At 44.9% G+C, this 26,523-nt stretch overlaps 1 protein-coding gene across 6 annotated transcripts in view; it reads right to left on the minus strand.

Annotated features, from left to right (window-relative positions):
• STAM (signal transducing adaptor molecule) overlaps positions 1–26,523 on the minus strand; it is an 876,495-nt gene that overhangs the window by 432,981 nt on the left and 416,991 nt on the right. For all 6 annotated transcript variants that reach the window (XM_069648340.1, XM_069648344.1, XM_069648342.1 and 3 more), the window contains one exon: positions 19,902–19,996. In XM_069648340.1, the coding sequence (XP_069504441.1) occupies positions 19,902–19,996 (95 nt within the window). The remainder of the gene's footprint in view (positions 1–19,901; positions 19,997–26,523) is intronic.

Consider the following 26,523-nt stretch of genomic DNA (forward strand, 5'->3'; position numbering starts at 1 on the left):
TGCAGTTCTTCGAGGAGGTGGCAGATGGCAGAGTGACAGCAGAGCGAGAGTTGAGAGTGTCAAGATGAAGAAGGTTGCCGGCCTTAAATACCTTCCGGGGAGGGGTACAAATCAGAGGTATGCCCTGCAGAGTTGTGGAGGTAGCCTGAAGAGGGGCAGAGGAGGGAACAATGGGCAAGGTAGCCAAGGAATGAGAGTAGGGGATAGCCGGAGATGAAAGGAAGTTGATGAGGTGAGGAAACTGCCTATCGAAGAGGAGGAGATTGGCCTGAGGACCTTGGACCATGACAGTGCCATTTAGGTAGACATTAAGGATGACTCTGGAGGAGTCAAAAGAAGCCATGAGGACTTCCCAGCGAGTGCCACCATTAATGGGAGAGGAGGAGACAGAGCACAGAGATCATATGGGGGGGTCCATAGATCCGGCAAAGGAACAAAGAGGATGTCGGTGAGGGTCTGTCTGGAAGAGGCACGGTATAGGTATCAGCGATAGGGAGACCAGGGTTGGAGGCCAAGATATCCTATTTAAACTTCTTTCCAGACTTAGTGAGAAGGGAAGGATAGTTGATAAGAGAAGCAGTTGGAATAAATGGGAGAAACAGAAAACGCCATGCGTGTGAAGAGAAGAGGCAGAGGGAGGAGTAAGCAGGTACAGCGGTATAGAACAGTCACTGGGCTAGCGCGTTAGAATCAATGGACAAAGTTAAATGTAAAATACACCCAAGTTTGAACGAAGCAGGTCTCGAGGCTAGTTGGTCCCAACAGCCTATGCGAGGAAGTCGTCCTTGGCGGACGTTTCCCGACTATGGGAAAATAGGGTCAGCACAGCTGCAAAGCTTCGCCGGTACTTTTGCGGTCCTGGAAGCTGCTGCTGGTGTATCTCTGTGTCTTAGGATTTGATGTTCCAGTGGTCGACTACCTGCAGTCCCAAAACCCTTGCCTTAAATGCAAAATCCCATTCATTCACAGCATTAAGGTGTCAACCACACAGGGGGGATCGTCATCTGGGACGGTCACTCACCCAGTTGAAACTTGTTTTGGCCAGGCATTCCTACAAACAAAGGCCAGTCAAGTTTCGGGCTGCTCCCTCAATCCCTGCCTTCCCAGACACACTGGAGTCTGAGCGGGATTCAGGGCTGAAGCCTGCCAAAGGCAAAACGCAAAATAGACTCAAACCTGATCTAAACGACAGAGTAAAAGTCCTGAAGGAACTAACAAATGAGAAATGGCAAATTACCCAATGACCAGAATACGCTTTGAGGTATTCTCAATCACTAGCCTCAATAGAGCGCTGGAAGCAGCTTGACCTCCTACATAAGGTCATAAAGGAAGATCCTGTCCCAGCGATGCAAATCTTGAAAATAACGCCACAAGCAATGCATAATACCATCTTGAAAGCATGGAAGACCGAACTGTTCAACCAAATGGCAAAGGAAGATATTACGGAGAAAATGCTGATAAACCGCCCACAACGGGCAAAGATCAAGTTGCAGCGGAATGATTGGTCCAAAACAATGGGAGAGAAGGCATGTTATTCAATGAATTTACAATGCCCGATTGACATACGAGCATTGAATGAACTTCCACATTACTTGGAACTTTTTCCGGACCCAACTATACGAACAATTTTCATGAAAATGCGATTAAATATCCTACCTACCAGACAAAGACTGTCTCAAATTCGATACTTACCAAAAGAGGAACATTTCTGTCGCTTCTGAAAGAATAAAGAGACACCAGTGTCTCTTAATCATCTAATCATGATATGCCCTGCACTAGTCGACAAGAGAAACCTCTTTGGAGACCCATTTAAGATTTCTCAACAAGAACAAGCCGACTCCAGATGGCTAAAACTCCTTCAAGGACAAAATAATAGTTGATATACACAGTTGCACAATTTCTTGATAATATTTTGGAGCTTACCCAAGTTAGTGACTTTTTTTGTTTCTTTTTTCTCTCTCTCTTTTTTTTCCTTTTGTGAAATGTCTTATGTAACCCAAATGTGAAATGTCTTATGCAATCTAAATGAAAAGTTTATGTATAAACTATCATTTTAAATAAAAAAAAAATAACAAAAATAAAGAAATGGCAAAGAAGACAAGGGCCATTTTGGTAAAATGAGAAATCAGCCTGCAGATACATTGCACAAAAGGTAGTAAAGAAACTACTGCCACCAGCCATTCATGTTAGTGTAACTAAAAGTTAAATGAGAAGTGGGATATGGAGTTACTATGTAACCCCCCCACAGCACTCCACAAAAGGTGGTGTGTGCTGGACCCACAAAGGAAAAAAGGTAAGACAAATGTTGTCCTACTATTCTTGGGAACTGATTTCACACAAGAAAATGTATTTAAACATTTAGAGAACTCCTCAGCGGCACTGCACAAAGGGTGCTGTGTGTCACTATATAAAAACAGATGCCTATGGAGTTTACCAGACGCCATTAAAATACAAGAAACATAATCTTTGTTTGAGGGAAAAGGGGAGTGGCAAAAAGGCCCACTAACTCAGGAAGTTAAAATCAAAATGGTCCCAGATTCCAGCAAAGGGTGGTGGGATTTCTAAGGTTAAAGTGAATTAGCACAGACACTGTAAATTCTCCCTAAAAGGCAGAGTTCTGTGCCCCAAGAATTTCTACCACAAATTCCTTATCCACATGGGACTCCTGTGTATCAATCTTAAAATGTTCAGCAGCCTGGAGAATGAGCTCATTGTGCTGTAGCTGGTTATCTAACGGGGAGTCAGCTACTGGCTGTTCCTGATGGCCCTTTGATTGGATGACAGACGCCATCGTAATATTGGCCAGCATCGTATTGGTCCACTTGATCCCCTTGGGACCCTGGAATCTTGAGAACCTGAGGTGTCTATAAAATATAGATCCTGAGAGGTGTTGTGTGAGGTGCTGAGCTCTAAAAGTGGTCTTTTGGCAGATGGTTGATCCTTAGCTGCTTCCCCTTAAAAGGGCCCTTTAAGGCTAGCAAGTGTCTCAGGGTGGTGGTGGTGGTGGTCAAAGAAGTCCACAAAGCAGGACATTCTCTGCATTACCCTGTCAAAACTCTCTGGAGTCCATCGTGTGGAACTAGGAAACACTGGGGGAACAGGGGTGTCCTGTAGATGAGCAGTAGGGGTACCCGCTACTGGTGCAGGCTGTTTGTGTTGCATGGCCCCTGACAAATAATGGAAAAATTACTATGGGAATTAGAGGCTAGTGCAGTAGGGGCGTCGAAGATTTAGAAGATATAGATGGTTTGGACTGTAGGAGTTTGTCTGGAACTTATTTTTTGATAAGTTCTCTCATCTTGGAGGTAATGGAAGGGGCAGTCGAAGTGCCTTTGGACGTTCGTCCTTCGGCGCCCGAAAGGTGGCTCGTTTTAGACGCAGAGTCAGAAACGGACTCTGACGTGTGTTTCAGTGGCCTGTCATAAAGCGAGTGCGATGGCCTAGAGGACAGGGATGATTTGGAGGACCTTCCCTTTAACACTGCGTGGGCTTCACCGGTAGCTGCCGATGTCAACTGTCAGCCGTGGGATGCATGTTTGCTGTGGAGTGGAGTGTCAGTACCTGAGCCGCCGGGTGTAGTCTCTGTAACAGGACCGGCGGCCTGCTTAATGGAGTCGAGGGCTCGCATGCAGCAGTCTCGCGTCCCGATCGCCCTCCACCTCACTTAGGACACCAACGCTGCCATCGCTGGAATCTCCCTCCAATCAATGGCGGCTTCGGCCTGCATGGCGTGGTGGGCCCAGCATTTTGTTTTATGGTCCTTTAAGGTTTTAGGCCAAAACAAGTTTCAGGATTTGCAGTGTTTTTCGGGGTGGTCCGTAGGAAGACAGATATTACACACCTTGTGTCTGTCTTCCAGGGTTGCAGGAAGGACAACATTTATAAAGGTATATTTTCCATGATAGACAGTAATAGCAGCACAGCGATGGAAAGGAAAGAAGGGAAAAGATTAGGTATTCTCCAAAAGAGAAGAAAGTTATGACCTCACCCCACTCTCCCTACTGTGAAGGGCCGAGGCCCAGAGAGGCCTGTGTAGGCCGCAGTCAAAGTCAGCCGAGATGATAATGTAGTCATCATCGACTAGGTTTCTGTCTTCGAAAGCCGTTGAAGATCTTGCGGTAGCGACCGCGATCAAAAAGGAAAGAGAAAGTCGATAATTAAACTTAGATAATAAAAGGCATTAGCCAGAAGGAACTCCGCAACTTGCGCCAGACTATGATGGCAGAAAAAAACAATCTGAGGAACCTCGACGTGTGAAGGATCATTGGTAAAGTAGACGTCACACTAGGGATAGTTTGTTTATTCATTTGTAGGGCGCACCGGACCCTTGGGTAACTGGGCACAACAGAATATAAGGATACTTACAGCTTAGTTACATGGTAATGAAGGCAGGTGGAGTAAATGCTTACATACATTGTATGGGCAGGTGGTTATGAGGTCAATACATACATAATACAATAAAACATACATAACACAATGCATACATAGTTACATAGGTTAGGGTAAGGTACAATCGAAGGTCTGGTACGGGGTGCCAATGAGTGCAGGCAGAGGTTCAGAGGCTAGTGTCAGTGGGTTAGTCATAGTGGTCGTTAGATCTTAGCCAGTTAAGGGTTTTACGTCTGAAACTATAGTAGGATTGGTCTGTTTTGAGCTCAAATGGGAGTGCATTCCAGTGCAGGGCAGCTTTTACCGGAAAGCTGTTTCCACCTGTTTTTTTTTTTAACCTAAATCTAGGTATTTGTAAGCACTAGGAGTTAACAATTCTAGAAGGCCGAGTTGAGGTTTTTCTGGTTATTCTTTCCTTAAGGTAAGGTGGTGCTGTATTGTTAAGGCACTTGAAAGTTAGCAAAACAGTTTTGAGAAGTATCCCATCACTGATTTTGAGCCAGTGGTGGTCTCTTCTTGTATTAGATGTATGTTCTCTAGGGGGTAAGTTGAGGGCCGTTCTAAGGGAGTTATTCTGTAGTGTTTGGATTTTATTAATGATGTATTTATTGGCTCCTAGATATAAGGCATTACAATAAAGTTTGGATAGTATAAGTGTGTTCGCTAAGATAGTGCAGCTAGCTTGAGTTAGGAATAGCCTGCAAGATCTAATAAGTTTACAGGTATAGGCTGTGGATGAAGCCAGAGAATTTGATGTTTTTTCAGGGTTAAGGTAGAGTCCAGGTAAAAACCTAGTGTCTTAACTTCTTTAGCAACTGGGATTATTTTGCCATCAATGTTGAAGGCAGAGTAATTGGTGTCAAGTTTTTTTAGATTGGTAGCAGAGCCAAGGATCAGGATCTCTGTTTTATCGTCATTCAGACAGAGGCCATAGGTTGCCATCCATGCCTGAATGAGGAGGTATATTTCATTTACCAAGGCCGTATCAGAGACAGAATTGCCTGAAAGGAGAATGAGGATCTGGGTGTCATCTGCATAGTTGGTGTAGGTGACACCCAGTCTGTCCAATTTGTCAAATAGGGGCTTGGTAAATATATTATACATGGTAGGCGAGACACAAGAGCCTTGCGGGAACGCCACATGTGGTCTGGATTGGGTCTGCCGATGCCGAGATAGAGAAAACCCTCATTGTTCTGTTCTCTAAGAAAGATTGGTCCCACGCTATGGCTTCGCTTGAAAAGTGGGCAGCCAGTGCTAGGTGTTTGCATAAAACTGCAGGGTCCACCAAGTCAAAGGCCGCCGACAGGTCAAGGAGGAGCAGCATGGCCGTGTTACCTTTGTCATTAAGCTTGTCAATTTGTGCCTCGAGTATTACTGATACGCCCAGTCGACGTCCCTTTTCGAGTTTCAAAAACAAATATTCTAATACTCTGCGACTAACACTAGATGTCAGCCTATGCAAAGCATGTGATCTAAACAGATCCACAAGCCTCATATACATTTTTTTCAATGAAAAAACTTTGTTAAATGGACGTTATGGTTAAGTTGCACTAATAAAAACCTATGAAATTCAGTAAAAAAAAATATTGTTAAAAGGACGCTATGGTTACAAGTAAAATCGAAAAAACCCTGAAATTCGCCAGTTATGGTAAGCTAAGCAACCATAACTCGCGCCACCACCGTGCACTGCTTAGACTAACACCCAGGACATCAAAGATGACATCACAAATATCATTGATGACATCACTGATGACATCACATGTCTAGCCCCTTCGTTTTTGTTCACTGCCATATCTAGGCCAGGTGGTTTTATTTACTGACAGTCAGAAACTTAACTTTCAAAAGGTATTACATTTATAGATATTGCTATTCTAACGTGTGTGTATTATTAGAAATATGTAGTAACTGATGCATTATTAGCTACTTAGTACATGTTTCACAGTAAGGAAAAGTCTGATACAGAACATTCAAAGTTTTATTATATAACTTTGGAAAATTACAAATATAGCACCTCTGTGGTGTATGCTGAAGCCAATACCTACATTTCTGTATGAGTAGGTTCCTGTACTAGAAAGAACACTGCAATGGAATGTTCTTTAGAACACTACATTGCGTAATGAATTATGTAGTTTATTACACATTTCCAGATAATCCCTGATACTTTTTTGCCAACATTACATTCACAACCCCTTGTATGAAAAGTAAATGCACATGTGATGTCATCAGTGTGTTACGCTCACCTGGTATCCACGGGGACGCCACCCAGCCCTGGTTGGATGATTTGCACTCTCGAAACCTCTCCCGCTGTCATGATCTCTGCTTCCAAAAGATCAGGACTTGCCCGACTCCCTTGGAAGCAGACCCATAACCCCGGTTCCGAGTGCCAGCCAGTCCCAATTGGGACCTTTTGGACCCTTGTCCTGGCGCCAGTGCCACCAGGCTCATAAAGATGCCCAGTCCCAGCGCTGGAAGCGCCGGGCTCATAATGCTTGGGTGGACTTACCTGCAGCAGACCATGCTGCTTACTTACCTGCCAGTTGAACCCCTGATCCTCTTCTGTTTGGGACTACTTTTCCTGTTGGGTGGGGCAGGAGCCACTCCCTAGGTTCAGAACACAGGAACTCTTCTGGAAAGCAGGAACTCTTTTCTTACCTAGGCGTGGCTGTGGAAGGAGACACCTAAGCACTACAGGAGGCTATTTAAACCACACCCGATGGATGAATGTTGCTTTGTGTTATTCTGCATTCTCTGCAGCAGAACGCTCATCGTGTCTTCTGCTTCTGATCCTGGGCCTAAGGGAACAAAGGCTTACCATCCTGGAATCCAGTCTTCAGCAGCACCTGTAAAGACAAAGAAAGAACAGGTTAGCACTACGGTCTTCAGTGGCAGCGCATCTCTTACCTGGTCCATCGGCTGTCACCAACGCCTCGCGCTGCATTCCGGCATCTGAAAGACAAAAGCTTACCAGCTCTTCGCACGCTCCAGAGGCCTTGGGCGCTGCATCCCGCATCTGAAAGACAAAAGAAGGTGCGTTTAAAGACATTGGGCAACTTTATTACTCACGTGCCATTACTCCTTCCCATGCCGAATCCAGTGGGTATTCCAGCACCCTTCAGCTTCTCTAAAGCTCCGAACTTGTACCTGCAAGATAAAAGGGACAGTTAGTGCGCATCGTGAAGCAGGCTCCAAGCGCTTACTTACGTGCTTCCAGGCGCTTCTATTCCTCACGCGGGTTCGATCCTCAACTCTCATCAGCCCGCCATCCTCCATCGCCGGAACCCTGCAAAACAAGAGATATTACAAAAGACTTTTAAGACATTTGAAGTGCCCAGAACTTACCGTTCGTGCAGTTAACGACGGGCAGCAGTCCTCTGAGGTCAAGAGGCCTGCACCCTTATCCAGTGAAGAAACTGATTACGGCACCCTGCCCCGAGGCAGATGGAGAGCTCGGCGTTCACTTACCTAAGGTGAGGGCGTTAACCTTTTTTGGGTTCTACAGGAGAAGAGAAAGGGAAGAGGAGAGAGGCACCCAATAACCCCAGTTCATTAATCCCATATTTTCTATCTGCAGACATCTTACTCTTCGAGTCAGACATACAGTGCACAGAGGTCCAGCCCAAAGAGCCAACCGTGTGTTACACATCACCTTTGAAGATACGGCATTCACCCAGTCAAGACCGGCGCCTCTGCGGGAATCGGGTGAGCGTTACACCCGGTCTCTTGGTAAGGCCTCTGGTTAAAAATGGGCCTTCATTTTGTAAAAGGTGGATTCTCCGTCCTGCTCCTCGTGGCAGGGGCACACAGATGTGGGGGGGCGAGCAGCGACCAAGTTACTTCAATGGGGTGCAAGCCCCCCTGTGGGAATCCAGGCCTGCTGCGACTCCATAGGTTAGCTGCTTTACAGTCTTTATATGCAGTTCTTAAGTTCCTCTTAGTTCGAATAATAATGTCTTGCTTCTTTCCTTTTAGGTATGGAAAGGTATTTTGGTGTTGCCATGCAGTTTGAAGATGAGCATGGCCCGGTAGGCGAAAGCGCGGTGTGCGCAATGCTGTCCGGTGAATAATGCGCGGTGCTGTTTCGCCTTTTATATTGCTAACCTGTGTCTTTTCTCTCCTTGCAGGTTGCGATGTTTCCTCGCCGAGCGCCGTAATGTTCCAGCAATGATACTGACCAGGAGATGACTACCCAGGTAAGAATTGTGTGGCTTTCTTCATTCGGGAAGCAACGTGAGTAAACGCTTAATAATGCTATCTTTCTTTCTCCTCTTTCCAGGTTATGGTATTCCAGGATGCATGCGGTGCCGGATGATGGAGTTCGTACCTTCAGGTGAGTGGAACTGAAGTCAGCGCAGGATTGAAGACAGGATATTGTTCCAGGTGAGTTTCGTAGTGTTCTTTCTCTCTCTGCAGGTCCTTGGTTTCAGGTAAGCTGGCATCAAAGAACTGGACACGGTGAGCGTTACGCTGCCCACACCAGAATAACGCAAAGCATGTTCTGCTGTTTGGGTGTGGTTTAAATAGTCTCAGGTAAACTAGTCCAGGTGAAATAGTCCCAGGCCTGCCACACCCAAAAGACTAGACTGCATAGCTCAGTTCCTTGTAACTGAGCTATGTGTGTGCCTCCATGTTGGCTGAAACCCCCCCCACCCCTCCAAGTTAAATAGTCCCAAGTAAATAGTCCCATTCTAATGTTGGTCTAAATGACGGTTATGAGCCTGGCGCCAAAGGAGTCAGGACTGACTCCAGAGAGTCTTGAATGAGGTTTTAAGGCCTTTGACCTGGCCCTAACTGGAAGGCTGACTTACCAGTGAGGGCCAGGGGCAAGGGTCATGACGCAGTGATGTCATCAATGATATTTGTGATGTCATCTTTGATGTCCCGGGTGTTAGTCTTAGCAGTGCACGGTGGTGGCGTGAGTTATGGTTGCTTATCTTACCATAACTGCCGAATTTCAGGGGGTTTTCGATTTTACTTGTAACCATAACACCCTTTTTAACAAAGTTTTTTTATTGAATTTCATAGGTTTTTATTAGTATAACTTAACCAGAATGTCCCTTTAACAACGTTTTTCAGTGAATTTCATGTGTTTTTACCAGAGTATGCAATTTTCCTACAACTTACTAATATCATACTTACCAAATATAACAATATTTGTGTCCAATTTACAAAGTTTCACCTTAAAACTCTGCCATTTTCCACCTTCCAGAATCATTTTTAACACTTCTATACACTTTTTGCAACTAGTTTTGCATCCGTTGACGAACATCTGACTTCATTGTGGAACTTCCGGACAGCGCCACATGTCCATGTGCTGGCACACTGCATGATGACGTGTCCGAGAACCCGTCCGCACTTCACGATAAGCTCCGTCCTTTGCGGACAGTTCGGAACTGCATTTTCTACTGATCTAGGAACTTTTAACTTCAAAATTTCCCTTGCACACCTCCTACACCTGTTCATACTCATTATCCATGACCAATCTAGTACACAGTACATACTTGGAAGAATTTGATCAAAACTGCTATTTATCTTAAAAATGGCATCCCTCCTCCCCAAGAGCTACCACCAGCTGGAGGATCTGCACAACAAAAAAAAGCACAGTACTTTGAAAGACAATGAAGAGGACCAAGAAGATGAGGTAGAGGAAGTGCCTACTTCTAGCACCAAGATCGAATCATGGGTGTGCCAGTTCTTTTCTACTGTTGGGAGTGTACCAAAGGCAAAAGCTTCCCGAAGTGAAATGCACTGAATGCACTCAGTCGCAGACTACCTGGACAGTACTCCTACGGGACCACCTCCATGCGCCGACACACCAAATCCAATGACAGCAATGCTCTCAGAAAGGTTGTTCCTTTCTCAGCAAGTAGTAAGCTGTCTTCCTTCACCTCATCCTCCTCAACAAATACTGTACCCACACAACCTGATGTCTGTGGGCATTGGTGCGTTATAAATAACTAAATAAATAAATAGGGGGGGGGGGCTACGGACCATTTTCGTCCATTGCAGTCCCTGAAATGGGGGATAAAGGCCATTAGCACCCCTGGTCCCCAAATCGGGAACCCAGGGTGCAAAAGAAAAAGTTACTTAACTAACGTTCTTTCAACTGGATGTTCCTCCCACGTATTCCTCATCTTGTGATAATTCGTTATCTCCAGCTTCGCTGCTTCGGAAAATAAAAATTCTCGGCAGAGGGCGCTGTGCTCGAGGTCGTGGCGTCGATTGTCCCTCGACGGACTACGTACTCTGTCGACGTCACCGGTGGTATAAATAGCTTGAGCCGCGCCCGTTGCTTCAGTTCTGTTTTTTCGATGAAACATATAGGAGGAACACCCAGGCGTGCTACATGACCGATACATTCTTCGCGAGAGGAAAGTGTAAGAAAACAAACTGAACTGTGGAGTAGGATGGGAGGGTCGATGAGGAATACATGGGAGGAACATCTAGTTGAAAGAACGTTACAGTTGGTAACTTGTTCTTCGAATGGATTGTGTCCTCCCACGTATTCTTCATCTTGTGATAGGCTCCCATAGCAGTAGCAATTTTGGAGGGGGGGGGGGGGGGGAGTACTAATTTCAGTTTTCGTGGACAGAATGCAGAACTGCCTTGCCAAATAAACCCTCATTAGAGGAGGCAGTATCCAAACAATAATGTTTAACAAAAGTATGCATTGTTTTCCAGGTTGCAGCTGCACAAAGATCTGCTGCCGGGACTCCCCTCTTTAGAGCCGCAGAAGTAGCCATTCCCCTTGTAGAATGGGCATGAAGCCCATCTGGTGGTTCTTTTCCCGCTAATCTGTAGCATTCAACTATGGCTAATATGCTCCAGCAGGAAATGGTCTGTTTTGTTACAGATAAGCCTAATTTATGACCAGTATAACCCACGAATTGTTGGTCATCTTGTCTCAATTTAGCCATCCTTGAGATGTAAAAACTAAGAGCCCTTGTAGGATCTAGTCTGTGTAATCTCTCCTCTTCCATGCCCATATGATGAGGATAAAAAGTTGGTAGTACTATTTTTTGTGACAAATGGAAGTCTGAGACTAATTTTGGTAAGAACGAAGGTTTAACTTTAATGACTACCTTATCCTTATAAAAAATAGTATATGGTAGTTTGCATGAGAGAGCCTGAAGTTCGCTAACCCTGCGGGCTGATGATAGGGCCACAAGAAGGACAGTTTTTAGAGTTAAAAGCCTCAATGGACATGAATGCAGAGGCTCAAAAGGTATGCAAGTCAAGAATTTTAGTACTAAATTTAAATCCCAAGTTGGTACATGAAAAGGTACTGGAGGGTATACATTAGTAAGCCCCTTTAAGAATTGAATGATTAACGGTATTTTGAAATATGAAACCTCTTCCGAGGAGCGCTTGAAAATGGACAGCGCAGCAAGGTATCCTTTGATTGTTCCTATCTGGAGCCCCAGATTAGCTCGATGTAGCAGAAAAGAAAGCACCATTGGGGTGCCACACTGAAAAGGGCCCACATCCTTGTCTTTGCACCAGTTACTAAACCGGTTCCAGCGACATCGGTACAAAGATTTTGTTGCTTGTCTTCTGGCCGAAAGCAAGATTTCCATTACGTCATCCGGAATATCCCAATCCTTGTATCTCAACCTCTCAGAAACCATGCGTGAAGGTTGAGTGTCTTGACCTCTGGATGTAGAACCCGACCTTCCTCTTGCGAGAGAAGATCCTCTCTTTGCGGAAGACGTATTGGAGGGCAGATGGACATGTCCAGAAGGTCCGGGTACCACGTCCTCCTGGCCCTATCCCGGGCAATTAGGATCATGGTTTTCCTGAACTTTCTCAACCTCCTGATTACTTGAGGAATCACGGGGACTGGGGGAAACGCGTACAGCAGTGGAAATTTCCACTCCACTACGAATGCGTCTCCCAGAGCTCCTCTTTGAGGAAATTCCCTTGAGCAGTACTGATCGCACTTCCGGTTGATCGCGGTGGCGAACAGATCCACTTGAGGGGTTCCCCAAAGGGCGAAGATCTCCAGAAGGACTTCCTGAGCTATCTCCCACTCGTGAGGGACCGTGCTCTGTCTGCTCAGAGCGTCTGCCGCTGTGTTCTTCTTTCCGGCTAGGTGAATTGCTGATAGAGAGATTCCTTCTTGTATTGCCCAGAACCATAGCTGCATTGCCTCTCTGCACAGTGGTAGTGACCCTACTCCTCCTCTTTTGTTGAGGTAGTACATGGCCACCGTGTTGTCCGTCATTATCAGGACATTCTTTCCCTGTACCGAGGGCAGAAAGGCCTTCAGAGCTAGTCTGATTGCCCTCAGCTCCAAAAGGTTGATGTGTAGTTTGGACTCCGATGGAGACCAATGACCGCTGATTGTCAGATCGTTGGTGTGTGTGCCTCCCACCCCGTGAGTGAGGCGTCAGTCACTACCGTTGTCTCCGGCCATGGTTGCCAAAAAGACTCTCCCTTGAGCATGTTGTCGTTGTAAGCCCACCATAGAAGATCCTGAGCAACTGCGCTCGGGACTTGCAGAAGATCTGACATATTCCCTGAGAACTGGGACCACGGAGTTCTGAGTGCCCATTGAAGGGATCTCATTCTCAACCTGGCCTCTGGTACTAGGAAAATGCAGGTTGCCATGAGGCCGAGCAACCTGAGAAAATCGAAGGCCGGTAGACGTTGGGCATTCTGGAACTCCGATACCATCTGCTGGATGTGGAAAGCTCTCACTTTGGGAGGCGAAGCTTTTCCCGAGGAAGTGTCCAAGACTGCTCCGATAAACTGGAGCTTCTGGGATGGTATCATGTGGGACTTCTTGAAATTGAGGGAGAAGCCCAATTTGTGGAGGAAGTGGCAGTGGAAGTGATCGAAAGATGTTCCTGAGCTTGTACTGGAGAACTTGCTCTGATCAACCAGTCGTCCAGGTAGGGATATATGTGAATAACTCCTCTCCTGAGACTTGCTGCCACAACCGCCAACAGTTTGGTGAAAACCCTCGGGCGGAGATCAACCCGAATGGCAGAACTCGAAACTGATAATGAAAATTGCCAATCGCGAACCTCAGGTACTTTCTGTGCTTTGGATGGATTGGCACATGAAAGTAAGCATCCTGAAGGTCCAATGATACCAACTAATCTTGGAGTTGGAGAGCCTGAAGGATCTGAGAAAGAGTCACCATCTTGAACTTGTCCTTCCTGAGGAACTTGTTCAAGTTTCTCAAGTCCAAGATGGGTCTCAGTCCTCCGTCCTTTTTTGGGATGAGAAAATATGGGGAGTACCAACCCCTGTTCCTCTCCGCTACAGGTACCAGTTCTATGGCACCTTTCTCTAGCAGGGTTAAAATTTCCTGCAACAGGAGCGGATCCGGAATTTTGCCGGAGTTGGCTCCCAGTGGATGATTCTGAGGCCTTTTTAGAAAGGGGAGACGGTAACCTTGGGCTACTGTTTCCAGTGCCCAAGCATCTGAGGTAATGCCCTGCCATTCCTTCAGATGTTGAGAGATCCTGCCTCCCATTGGTGTTTTGTGTAACAAGGTCTCAGAGGGATTTGGAGGCGGCTGCAGGAGTGGCTGAGGGTACATATGCCACTCCTGAGGCTGATTTTGCACCTCTTCCTCGTGCTCCACGAGGGAAGTTTATTTTGCCCCTTTGAGAAGCCTGTCCTCTTCTTCTACCAAAAGAGGAGTAGTATCGAAAAGAACGACCCCTCCAGGAAGATGAGCTGGAATAGGGTTTGAGGCTGGCGCAAAGAGGCGCCAAGTGATTTAGCTGCCGCTTTCTAGGTCTGAAGTTTTTCTAGGCTTTCATCAGCCTTTCTGCCAAAGAGCCTCGAGCCATCAAAGGGCATGTTGAGGAGTCTAGCTTGCACGTCTGGTGCAAACCCCGACTTCCTCAACCACGCAAATCTGCATAGCACAACGCTTGCAGCCATGATCTGCTGATACTATCAGCAGTATCCAGTCCAGACTGGAGACATTCCCCCATTGCCTCCTTCCCGTCTTTGACTATATTCAGGAAGCCTTCCCTTTCCTCGCCTTCCGGAATATGATCAGCTGCCGAAATACAGTCCCACAGGGTATGGGTAAACCTGGTTGGGGTACAGGTGACATTTGCAGACTTAATTGCCAAACTTCCTGACGTGAAAACTTTACGTGCCCAGGCATCAACTTTTTTATCCTCTCTATCTGGAGGGATAGTTGGATAAGCCATTTGTTTTGAAGTAGATGCTGCCTGAAGACTAAACTCTCTGGAGTCAGATGTTTATTCAAATATTCAGGATCCGTTCCAGCTGGTCTATATTTTTTTGGAAAAGTACTATTTGCAGCAGCAATAGTCTCTGGTTTCTCCTAGTTTCTCTCCACAGTCCTTTGAAGGGCCCTGTGGAAAGGGAGAGCAGGATCTTTCTGAGATCCCTTGACGATTATATCCGTCATGTCATCTTGTTAAAAAATGGGTGACGTATTACCCCAGCCCATATATTCAACTACCCTGGTCATAAGACCCCTGTACCCAGCATCTGCATGCTCTGCAGGATCAGGTTTGGCGAACTCTATTTCTGGGGATGTGTCAATTCCACTGGCAGAATGTAGAGTATCACTCAGGTCGCTCTTTCTAGATTCCTGGTCAATAAGTTCCTCAGGAACTTGTCTTGTACCATAAGTAACTCCCAAAGGAGTAACCTCGTCTTCTTCTGAAGCAGACGCTTCATAAATTGCTGACATAGGTTTGAAAAAGTCTGACCTGGGCGAAGGAGTGAATCTCCTTTCTTCCCCTTCCATCTGCTTCGAAGGAATTGGCAAATTTTTCGATGTTGTCGAAGGGGTCTTCGATGATGACTTCGATACTGGCGTCGAGGATGATTTTGGCTTTGTAGTCGAAATTATCGACGCCGAGGGCGTCAACGAAGTCGTCCAAGTCTGACGACTTGTGTTTCTTGCATGGCACTGGAGAAGTGCTCGACTCTCGAGTCTTCGACGGTTTTACGTCGACTCAAGTTTTTTTGGATTCTTCGAGGCAACCGGTCTTTGCCATGGTAGTCTTGGACTTCCCTTTGTTGTCCAATGGAGCGACTTTAGGGGTATGGCTTTTTCGAGGGTCTTTCAAGGGGGTCGGGTTTTCTCGAAAACCTCCATCTTTTTGCAGAATTCTTCCCATTTACTGGGAGAATCCGATTTAGTCGGACAACGAATTTCTTCGGTCGACTCTAAAGAAGAAGATGATGATGAGGGAGATCTATGTCTCCTCTTCATTTTTTTTTCGATGATGACGAAGAGTGTCTCGATCTACTCCCAGATCGAGATCTCTTTGAGTGCCTATGGCGATCCGATTCCTTAGAATCGGTCGCTTGTGTCTTTTTGATGTAACCTTTTTTGAGGCCTCCCTCCCCACCGACTGTTTACCTCTCCTCTCACGAACAGCTTTCTCGGTCATTGATTGGCAGGACCCGCAGTCGCCGGTTCGGTGACTGGAACCGAGACACCAGAGACAAATCCGGTGGGTATCGGTGATCGACATTTTAGACCCACAATCTGCACACTTCTTGAACCCAGTCCTGGGTGTCGCAGGCATTGAAGATGACATTTTCTTCACAGAAAATAGAAGCGCACCGTTCTCGATAGCGAAGCGATAAGAAAAACGGAACTCAAGCAACGGGCGCGGCTCGAGCTATTTATACCATCGGTGACGTCGAAAGAGTACGGAGTCAGTGGAGGGACAATCGACGCCACGACCTCGAGCACAGCGCCCTCTGCCGAGAAACTTTTTTTCCGACGCAGCGAAGCTGGAGATAACGAATTAGCACTAGATGAGGAATACGTGGGAGGACACAATCCATTCGAAACATAGATTTGTCTTCCTATAGCGGGATGCCTGCGGCGTCCCGCTGTAGGAAGGAAAATCCATTTCCAAGACAGCCAACATGGAAAGAGAAGGCGGGGCTCCGTACACAGCCCCTCTTCCCTTGCCATGGCAGCTTGCAAAACCCTATGAACATATTACCACAGGCACTTTTTTCCGTTTCAAACCTATCCAACCTCGAATAACTTTACCACATAGCCGGTCCCAGGTAGACATAGCTACTTTAACATCATTTTTCGTGCCTAGCGGTCATGGCCAGTAGCCAGATTGTCCGCGTCATGACCTTATGCCATGACCCAGACAATCTGGCTACTGCCCACGACCACAGGCTATACCTCAGTCACCAAAGGTATATGACTATTTTTTGTACCTACATTATTACACTTGTAAAAAATAAAACATGGGCACATTTGCAAAATCATGCTTTAATGTCTTTGCCAATGCTCCTCACGAGTTTGCTCGAAATCCACCCATTTTATTTTTTTAAAAGTGTCAAAATGGATGTACATACAATAGTCATATAACTTAGCCCCCGCTTGACAAAATCCATTCAGTTTTTAAACAAACATTGAAGGTTGGGTCTATAATCTTTCTCAAAACTTTTATCCACATTCGTCAAATAGCAACAAAGTAATAAGTCATCTAAAAATGTTAAGACCCCCCCACTAATTTCACCCCCTCTTGAGAAGATCCCACGCAACTTTGCAAAACTATTCAGGATTAGTTCTAGAATAAAATTGCAAAATTACATGCAGTTTCGTTGGATGGCGCAAAAGTTATAAGCCATCCAAAAACTGCTTTCCCCCAACCCTGTAATGCAGAAATAGGTACAGACGTCCTAGGACATCTGAAGTGTCCGCGAACACCACAGCACCGCCCCAGGACATCTGGAGTGTTCGCAGACTTTTGGGGGGTTAAATAACCTGTTTTTTGGCTTCTTATGGCCATATCCCCAGAGATGGTTTGTTGAGTTTGACAAGTGAAATGCTGCTTTTTAAAAAATGTTTTCACTGCGCTGTCCGCGGACCCCAAAAAAGTCTGCGAATCCAGGATGGCGGGCGCTTCAGGAAAACCAACGCATTTCACGTTTTCTCACCAGCCAATCGGCGGCCGCATCCGGATGTCCGCGGACCATGCAAAAGTCTGCACATTTTCTGCCCAATCAGCGGCCAGTTTGCGGACAGTACAGCCAATCAGAGGCCAGTCCGTGGACCGAAAACGGAAGTGAGTCCGCGGAGCAGACATAGATATCACTCATTTGTTTGCCTCACGTTTTGGTCATTTAAAGAAAAACTACTGGACGCGTTTACACCAAATTAACAAAAGCACACCTTCGGGACCAAGCCGCTGCCCCTGCCGCAAATTTGGTGAAAATCCTTCAAGTGCTTTGGGCGGTATGCATGAGCAAAGTTTTTTTCCATAATGGGAAAAAAAGAAATTTTGTGACCCCCCTTATAACTTTGCCCCCCCCTGGACCAAGTGCTCTTCCTATGAGATGAGCAATTTAACCGTAACTACATATAAAAATAATATATATACTAAATATATAAATATATATATAAATATAACATAATGACTGCAGCAGGCCATCCATACGGTAGTCTACATTTAACTTTTTCATTTTTAAATACTGCAATGGCACTATGCACTTTATCTAGCGCTTTTAAATCAAGTGTAGAATCTATCTAAACAACTAAGACATAAATGTAACATTGAGATAAGTCGGCACTGTAAAAATATAGGGGCATGTCTAACGTGAGAACTGTCACGTGTAAATGCCCAATTATGTTGAAGAACGTTGGTGTTAGATATTACATAATACCTGCAGATGTAATGCACCAAGACATCTACACGGCAGGCTACCCTTAACTTAAATAATGTTAAATGCCATTCTTCGCTATATAAATAATTCCTACATGAAGGAGTACTTTGAAATACCTTTAAAGATATTGTTGGAATAAGGAATGTCGGGCACGAATCAAATTAGAGTAAACGTTGCAGAACGGTTTCAGTATTGGGAACATCGAGTCACAAATAGAATTAGATACATACAATTTAAATTTAACTGTCAAGCATTCTACATTATATACCAGAGAGCTCGGGACTTTGTAACGTGTTAATTCGACAGCCCAATGAGAAATGGCTGAAATAACTCAGAAGGGTAATAGTTATCTCTTTGCTTACTACTTATTCTGTACTCACTCAGTGTTTTAAAGGTTGAACAGTGTAAGGCAGAGTTACGGTGAACAAGTCACATGACAGTGGCGAAACGGATCAGTTGCTTTCACTCCGCTGGCTTTTATAAAACTTTGGGCAAGATCAAAGATTTATTGAAAACAATTTTTTCGAATAAAGCTTCAAACATTTTAATGAACTTTTTGGACTCTTGGATTTTGAATTGAAGGGAATCCTCACGGGAGTGCTGCACACCACGATGGTGTTTCCTCGCTGCCAAGTCTGAGATATATCAAATTCTCACCTCTATAACAAACCTTTTCTTAATTATCTTCTCTTTTAGTGAACGGAGTATAGCACAGGGGCAACACGCTGGTCTTGGAAGCAAGACCACGCAGAGCAACAGAGGGTTTAATCCCAGATCCGCGCTTAGAAACCGTACTCAGGTATGGTATTGGGCGTGTTTAAAAAGAAAACAATTAAATAAATAAAAAACACATGGAATAATGTCAGAGTGAGATTTTTGCGATCATGATAAACAACTTTTGTCTTTGCATCCTTCAGCATCTTCAGATCAGAATCTAACCTCTTCCAAACTTCACCTGCAGACCATGAGATAGTCTTCGATCCACTCTAGGATCACTAAGAACAGATACCTCTCAACTCTCCAATGTAGGAAAAGGGAGTTGGGAAGAAGTCCACTCTTCCATAATTACATGACTCAAGTGGAGTCCCCGTCCCACAAATCTTGTACCAGAGGGTAGATGCCTTTATCTATATTCTGTTCCAAACTGGTTGCTTACCCTGTATGCCCTGTAATTCACTTTGGACCATTTATGAGGGGCAAATGGGTCAGCCCCATTCATCCATTAGCTCCTGTGCAAACCCATGCAAGTCCACTGCTTGAAACCAGTGATCTAACACTGAGCTACACCTCAAAGCCGGCACTGGCAGAGGTTTTAAGGGAGTAAAAACACAGAAACCACAAGCCATACAAAAATGCCCAGCTACAAGAATGAGAAGAAAATCACACAGGTTTAGCAAACAGACAGATTTGAAGGAGAGAAGATGACGGGGCATGCACAACAAGCTTGACTTGGAAAATCCAGTTTGCTGTCTGGTTTTCAGGACATGCCATGAGCCTGAAGGGAATGGGGAGTGGGCATACTAGTAGAAAATATTCAACTGGGCAATGGATGGCAAAATGTAAAAGATATTATTATAAAACAACCAACTACTCAATTAGCTTACTGGTTCACTGTTAGAGGTATTTGGATTGGATACAATGACTTTGATACCCATTTCCTCAACTGTGGAACAGTAATTCTCAAAAAGGAAAAACAAAATTAGTCTGAATTGTTCCGTTTGAAGCAAAAGTTAAATGTAAGAAAGAAAATATTTTTCTATTGTGAGCTAGACAATTCAATCTACATTTTCTACATAGTAGAAACAGCATCGCAGGGCAGATACGAAAAGATCAACAAAGAATTAGAACATTTTTTAAGGAATACTCACTCATTTCTGGTTCTGCAGTGAGGTCTGCTGTTACAAAATTAGAGGGAAATAATCCGATCCCCAAAGGGGTTTCACCTTTCCACCAGTTTGAATCACTAAACATTTTTTTTTAAAAAACAGAAAGCATATAAAATATTTAATTTCAAAATACACACAAATCAGGTTTATTTGAATGCTGATGACAAGCAAGCAACACAAGCTCATACCTTTAAATGTTAAAAAAGAATATTTTATACAAGCATTGAACATTTATGCTTGTCAGATACATTTTGTTGACTTTTTAGATGTCTCGCGTTAGAAGCAACTGCCTCTCCTTACGCCGTATCAAAACTTTTAGAGGAAGCAAGTAATGGATGTGCAGCACTTTTGTGATATGGTCATATTTTCTGGAAACAGATATGAACTTGCCTGTGGCATGAAGGACAGTGTGGTAGAGTCCCTATAATATCCAGGGATACAAGTACTTTGAAATGGCATGTAGCAGATACCTGGGATATGTCCTGACCTTGGAGAGGGCAAAGACATGCCCATAGGAGCGCAATTTGATATGCTCAAGGAAAGAAAGCATTTGGCTGTGTGGTGTAAAAAACCCAAGGGTATTCTCCCTCATATTCCCCATGAATCCTCTGCCAGGTGACCAGGGAAAGGCCATCGCTCTTGGATCCCGACCATTGGGGTAGACAAGCGAGGGAGGATCACCTGGGTGGAGGGTCTGTGGGGACTAGGATGCCGTTGGGAGAGACATTTCTATCCCCCTATTTCTACTGATGACCAACCCTTTGCCCGTCTTCATGTGGTATTATAAATCAACTCCCTAGCTTCCTCATAAAATTACTACAAAAAGTACAGAGACGAGGAAGAGGCAACCAGGAGTAATGATGACTAGTTGCTATCACAACTCTAGTACTGGGATGAGGAAGAAGCCTGCTGAGAGCAGCAGAGCTTAGGCATGTCCCCTTAATGATGGTCAGGCAAGGCTAATTGTAAACTCGCACCTGGAGCCTGATAAGGGGCATGTGTATAAAAAGCCCTACCAAATCATAGTTGTTAGGCAAGATTGTATGCAGTACCCTTTGAGTGCATTACAATAACCTTGGCCTCCTGGCAATAGGAATCCAAACTTTGGTTTAAATCTGAACTACACAGGTTGGTAGTGTGTCTGAGAAGCCAGGCTTATCTCAAGAGGGATCAGTGTGAGCAGTAATGTTGTGACACAGAGTTTCACAGTAGCAGTTATTCAAATAAACACACTCAAGTTTCTTGATTAAACAACTATTAATTTATTTCACAGTCAGTTGTATAAGCCTTCATCAGAAGGGAGCAATTTATGGATAACACTATTATATACACTTCAAAACACACTCTGGTTCTCTAAATCAGATGATACCCCATTGGGGATGGCACACAGACACTTCATGCACCCTCAGGTAAATAGCTAGGACACTGGAGATTGATTTATCACTGGTACATTTAGAGCAATACTGAGTTAAGTGTAAAAGATAGAATCGAGGAATATAACAAAGGTTAACAAATAATTCATAAACAGTAAAGTACTTTTAAGAACCTTCCAAAGCAGAGTAAATGAACCCTTTCCTGGGGGAAAAGCCAAAGCACAAAGTCGTAGGTAAAGAGGAGTCTCTCAGGGAGCTAGGACAGCCAATGTTAATTGCACAATGTCAAGGGGAGCTAAAGATCTTCTTTGCAAGTAAGTAAGAAGTCTTGTAATGTTGTTAGAAATGTTTGTAGAAAGGTAGATCACTTGAGGGCCAACGCTTTAGCAACTCTGCAAGGTAGCCAAGACTGGTCGCAACTGAGAGCAAGGAAGGCTACACAACAAGATGTAAGTTCTTAGACTTTACAGTACCTCTGGTTAGAAGAAATGGTTCCAGCTGGCTTCGGTTCCTGTGCAGCTCTGCAGATCCTGTTCCTGAGCCTCAGTCGTGGGGACGAGAGGGAGGACGTCTGGGTACTCCTGCTCTGCAATGGGAAGGTCAACGGCAGCAATGGGCAAACTTCAATTCAGCGGTTCTTCTGTGTTTCAGCTCCTCGCGTCTGACAGCAAATAGCAACACAGCGGTTTTCAGACACCACTTCAGACTTTCCTCGCATCTGGGGTCGAGCACTCTGTTGAGGTGGCTCAGGCTTGGTCAGTCCTGCATCAGGGAAGTCCAAAGGATCTTCCTAGCGCCCAGGTCCTACTTAAAACCAATGCACACAATCTGGTGTTCCTCTCCCTGGCACTTTGGTTCCAGCAGCAGAAGTACAGCCAGCTCCGAGAGGATGTCCAGACGGGCTTACTTTGGAGTTGATTGGACCCATCAACTCAAAGGGAGAAGCCCTTGCAGGGCTTCTCTAGTTGTGGCGAATTCAGAGCTTCAGCACAGCAGCAAGGTTTCATCGGACAAACCAAAGGTCCAGGAGTTGCAGCAGGCGTCTCTTCCAAGTTATTCTTCTGATTCCTTCATCCAGTGGTCGACTCTGCCTTCCAAGCCAAAAAGCCTTGCCTTTTATGCAGGTTTATCGCATTCATTCCAGCCTAGCTGTCAATCGCACAGCAGGGTGGCTGTCCTTCCCGGACAGCCAGCCGGCCAATCACCTGTGTGCATTCCTGTAACCAAGAGGATTAAGTACAGGGAGTTTCGAGCACCTCCCTCACTTTCTGCCCCTGCCAGACATACTGGAGCCAGAGACGGGCTTCACTTGTGAATCCCGCCAAAAACAAAACAAAGGGACCAAAGCTGGTTTGGCGCGCAGAGCAAGTATCAAGTAGGACCTTTCCGACAAGAAATGGTGAAAAAAGACGACTGGGGCCAAAATGGGCACCCATGGGTGCCTTAACATGGCTGTGAACGCAGCCCGCAGTAAAAACGCACAATGCTAGTAAAAAGTAAACCACTGCCAACAGCCATTAATTGTAGAAAGGGTAACATAAAAAGGTTACATGAGAAAATAGACAAAGGGGATACTAAGTAACCCCTCCAGCACCCTATGGTAAGATAGTGTGTGCTGGGTCTAGAAAGTTACAAAATGTAAGTAAAGTCAATTTCACTTCACTGCTCTTGGAAACAGTAGTTTCACCAAGAGAAGGTAGTTAAACCTTTGGGAAATCTAAGAGACTTCTCTGTGGCACTGCACTGAAGGTGCTGTTTGACACAATGTAAAGATGATGCCTATGGGGTTTGTCAGACTCCAAAGTCAAAAGAAACAGAGAATAAATGACATTAAAATTACATGAGAGATAAAAAGTCATAAAGTCCAGCAAAAAGAGCTGGGGGTCTCTAAGGAAGAAGGGAATTAACACATTTCTGAGAATTCGCCCCAACAATAGTGAAAGGGGATGCAGTGACAGGAGCAGTGGCAGTGAAATAGCAACAGCAGCAGAGGGGCCAAGAGAAACAGCAGGGAGCTGTCTGTGTGGAGCATGCAAATGGTTTATCCGTATCAGAAGGCTGCTCCTTTTCCTATTGCTCGAAGTACTCGTTATCCTAGGACCCAAAGCGACCCAGGAGCGCCTGAGGGGCAGGAGGTGGAGCCCTTAGGCAACAACCAGAATGCTGGGAGATCTGCACTGCAGGAACTCGCAATAAAGCAACCAGTGAGTTTCTAAGCGAACAGAAACCCGGTATGCAAGTATTTGATCTTAGCGGCAAGGTTATTTTGTATCAGAGTGGGCCCGTGAATGGTGAGACACATTGTCAAAGGTCTCCGATCAGAATCCTTGCAAACCAACAAACAATGGGACTTTTTGTTACAGAGTGGTCGCATGCAGATGAAACCACTTTTTCAAAAGTGTCCGAACGCTTGCCATATTTAAAGGCAAATTACAAAGGCATATTACTACGAAGTGTATTGAAAACACCAACAGAGAGTTATATGAAAACCTTTAAACATTATTGAATGCCAAACCGAAACCAAAGCTCAACAAATATATATTCACGTTCTGAAAACCGCACTTAGAGAAGATTGTTACTTACCTACATACTAAAGAAATGAAGCTTTACCATTTAAATAATTACATCGTATATCAAGTCCAAGAGTGGATGAAACTTACATTGCAAGCAACATTCATATACATTGAATCTACAAATCAATTAAGTGTTAAATCAAAGAAACCAATGCATATTGAACTAAGGTGAAAAGAACTAGAACAAAGTCAGGGCACCCAATGTGTATTGTAATCCAAAGCGAATGGACCTTTGGAGGTAAAACTTAAAAAGTGGACTAAAACGAACTGCCTTTTTCAACCAAGACATTTTGTTATGCAGAGACTAGACATATGCAGAGAGTGCAAGTATGGCGCAGAACATTAAGAAAATTAGGAAACACCCTCATATCACTACATCATTGAAAGTATTCCTTGGGGAAGGGAACCCAGAGATCTGAACTACTTATTGACTGAGGACGGAGCCTCAGGATATTTCTTTTATTTATTTTTTTGACTGTTTTGGAACTTGGGGAAGGGAACACTGAGTCCTGGTTTATCTTGTATTACTTTGAAATTTACGGCAATCCTGAAACTTGTTTTATAACTGCTTTATACTTGGGGAAGGGAGCTGAAAGAGGGCTGCGAGCTGGACAAAGATGCCTTCACAGAGGTTGTTGCACATGGGGTGGGCCCATGGACCCCAAAAGGTGCTCCAACAGTAACACTAAACCATAAAAAGGCAATTTTGGCAAAGTTGAACAGAAACATATATAAAGCTTACTGTAAACATGTGTGAGATGTTTCATAAGCCTTGTGTATGAGGATAAGGGAGTTGGGAAGTAGCCCGGTCATGAGAGATGTTTTGTGAGGTTCCATGAAAGGGAGAGGGGTGCGCAAATTATAGGGAAGGCCTAAAAACAAGTTGCCCTTTTAACGTTGCCCCCCCTTTATTGACAGAAGTGCATGAAATCTCCACAGAAACAGCTGAAGGCAACCCGCAGGCACATAAGAGTCTGCCATGCCCATTTGATACTGGTCAAAATTGATCAGCGACTTGGGGCATGGCAAGCATAGCATCCCTATAAACAGTCACTGTAGGACATGCCCAGGCACTGTTGGTATGTTTACTGTGCCAGAGGCCAAGGTGCAAAGTTACCATCACCAGTCAATGAGAACCCTTGCCTCGGAGTAAATGCAAATTATTTTTTCCTATTTACTTTGACACTGATATCCCTAAAGCAAAAGTAACCGCACCTCGTCACAGTATAGTGCTAAAGGGAAAAACATGCTGACTATGTACAGGGGTTTGCAGCAACTAAGTGCGAACAAACACCAGCTAAATTATAGTGGGTTTAAAAAGGTTTAGAAGTTTTTTTTTTTTTCAAGCCTTTTTAAACCCACCATAATTTAGCTGGTTTTCATTAAACATGCCCCACGCTCCAACCACAAGACTGTCAGACTATAATACACCGATGATCCCCAATAAGGGTGAAACTAGGTATGTAGTGGTCTGCAGTCTTGAGAAATCTCTGTCTTGGGTTGATTAAGCTATGCATAAATATAGCACTGCCCTGTAAAACAAAGGCAATTGTCTGGAACAAAAACCTTGCATTTGAGCTAATTTGCATATCCAGAATGGGCTCTGAACTGGAGGTGTACTTCCAGCGATGGTTACCAGGTGGCTTTGTGGCATGCATGGCTCAAATTGAATATTGCACTTTCACATTTCAAGTGGGGGAGTGACATTACTCACTGTATCGTATTTCTGACACTTTTATCTGCTTCTATTCACAAGCTTTGCAAATATAATATATGATACATTACTCACCGTAATCGTATTTCTGATGCTTGTATCTGCTTGGATTCACATGCTGTGCATAGGCTGACATCTAGTGGAAGCTGCAGAGTATTACAGTTGTTGTTTTCGAAACTCGAAAAGGGACGCTGAATAGGGCGTGCCAGTAATACTATCCCTAGTGTGACGTCCCTTGTACCCATGATCGATCTCGCATGTAGGTCCCTCAGATTGTATTTTTCTGACATGAGGTATCATGAAGAGCAGCGCGAGTACAGAAGTATCCAAGCAGATACGATAGACAAGCTCACAAGTTTATGCGCCTTCTCTCAGAGGGGAGGAAGTGTGGGTGCATGTGAATCTAAGCAGATACAAGCATCAGAAGAACAAGTTACTTTCTTACCTGGTAACGTTCTTTCGATGGGATGGTCCCACAACGTATTCCACATCTGACAGGTAATGTCCACAGCTGTGCTGCTTTGGAAAATCTTTGGCGTCTGTGTCCTGCGTCGATGACGTTGATGCGCCGTCCCCGAGGACCTCCGACGGCCGACGTCACCCGATGTGATAAGTAGGAGGCACGACGCCCGTAGCCTCAGTTGTAGTTTTTTCCCCCAGAACGTGTGACACCAGTTTTCTGCCAGTCAGACACACAAGGCCTTGCAGAACGCAAGCTGCAATCGCCAAAGAAATTCTGCGGCGGGGAAGGTAGGGAGGGAGCGATATGGAATACGTCGGAGGACCCAATCCCCTCGAAGAACAAGTTACTTTCTTACCTGGTAACATTCTTTCGATGGGATGGTCCGACGACGTATTCCATATCTATGACAGACTCCCAAAGCAGTACCAAGCAAGGAGGTGGGAAAAGAATTTAGAACACAAATTTAAGCATGCCCAATCAA

The sequence above is a fragment of the Ambystoma mexicanum genome, chromosome 2q (assembly GCF_040938575.1).
Source record: "Ambystoma mexicanum isolate Mex_15411 chromosome 2q, UKY_AmexF1_1, whole genome shotgun sequence".
NCBI lineage: Eukaryota > Metazoa > Chordata > Amphibia > Caudata > Ambystomatidae > Ambystoma > Ambystoma mexicanum.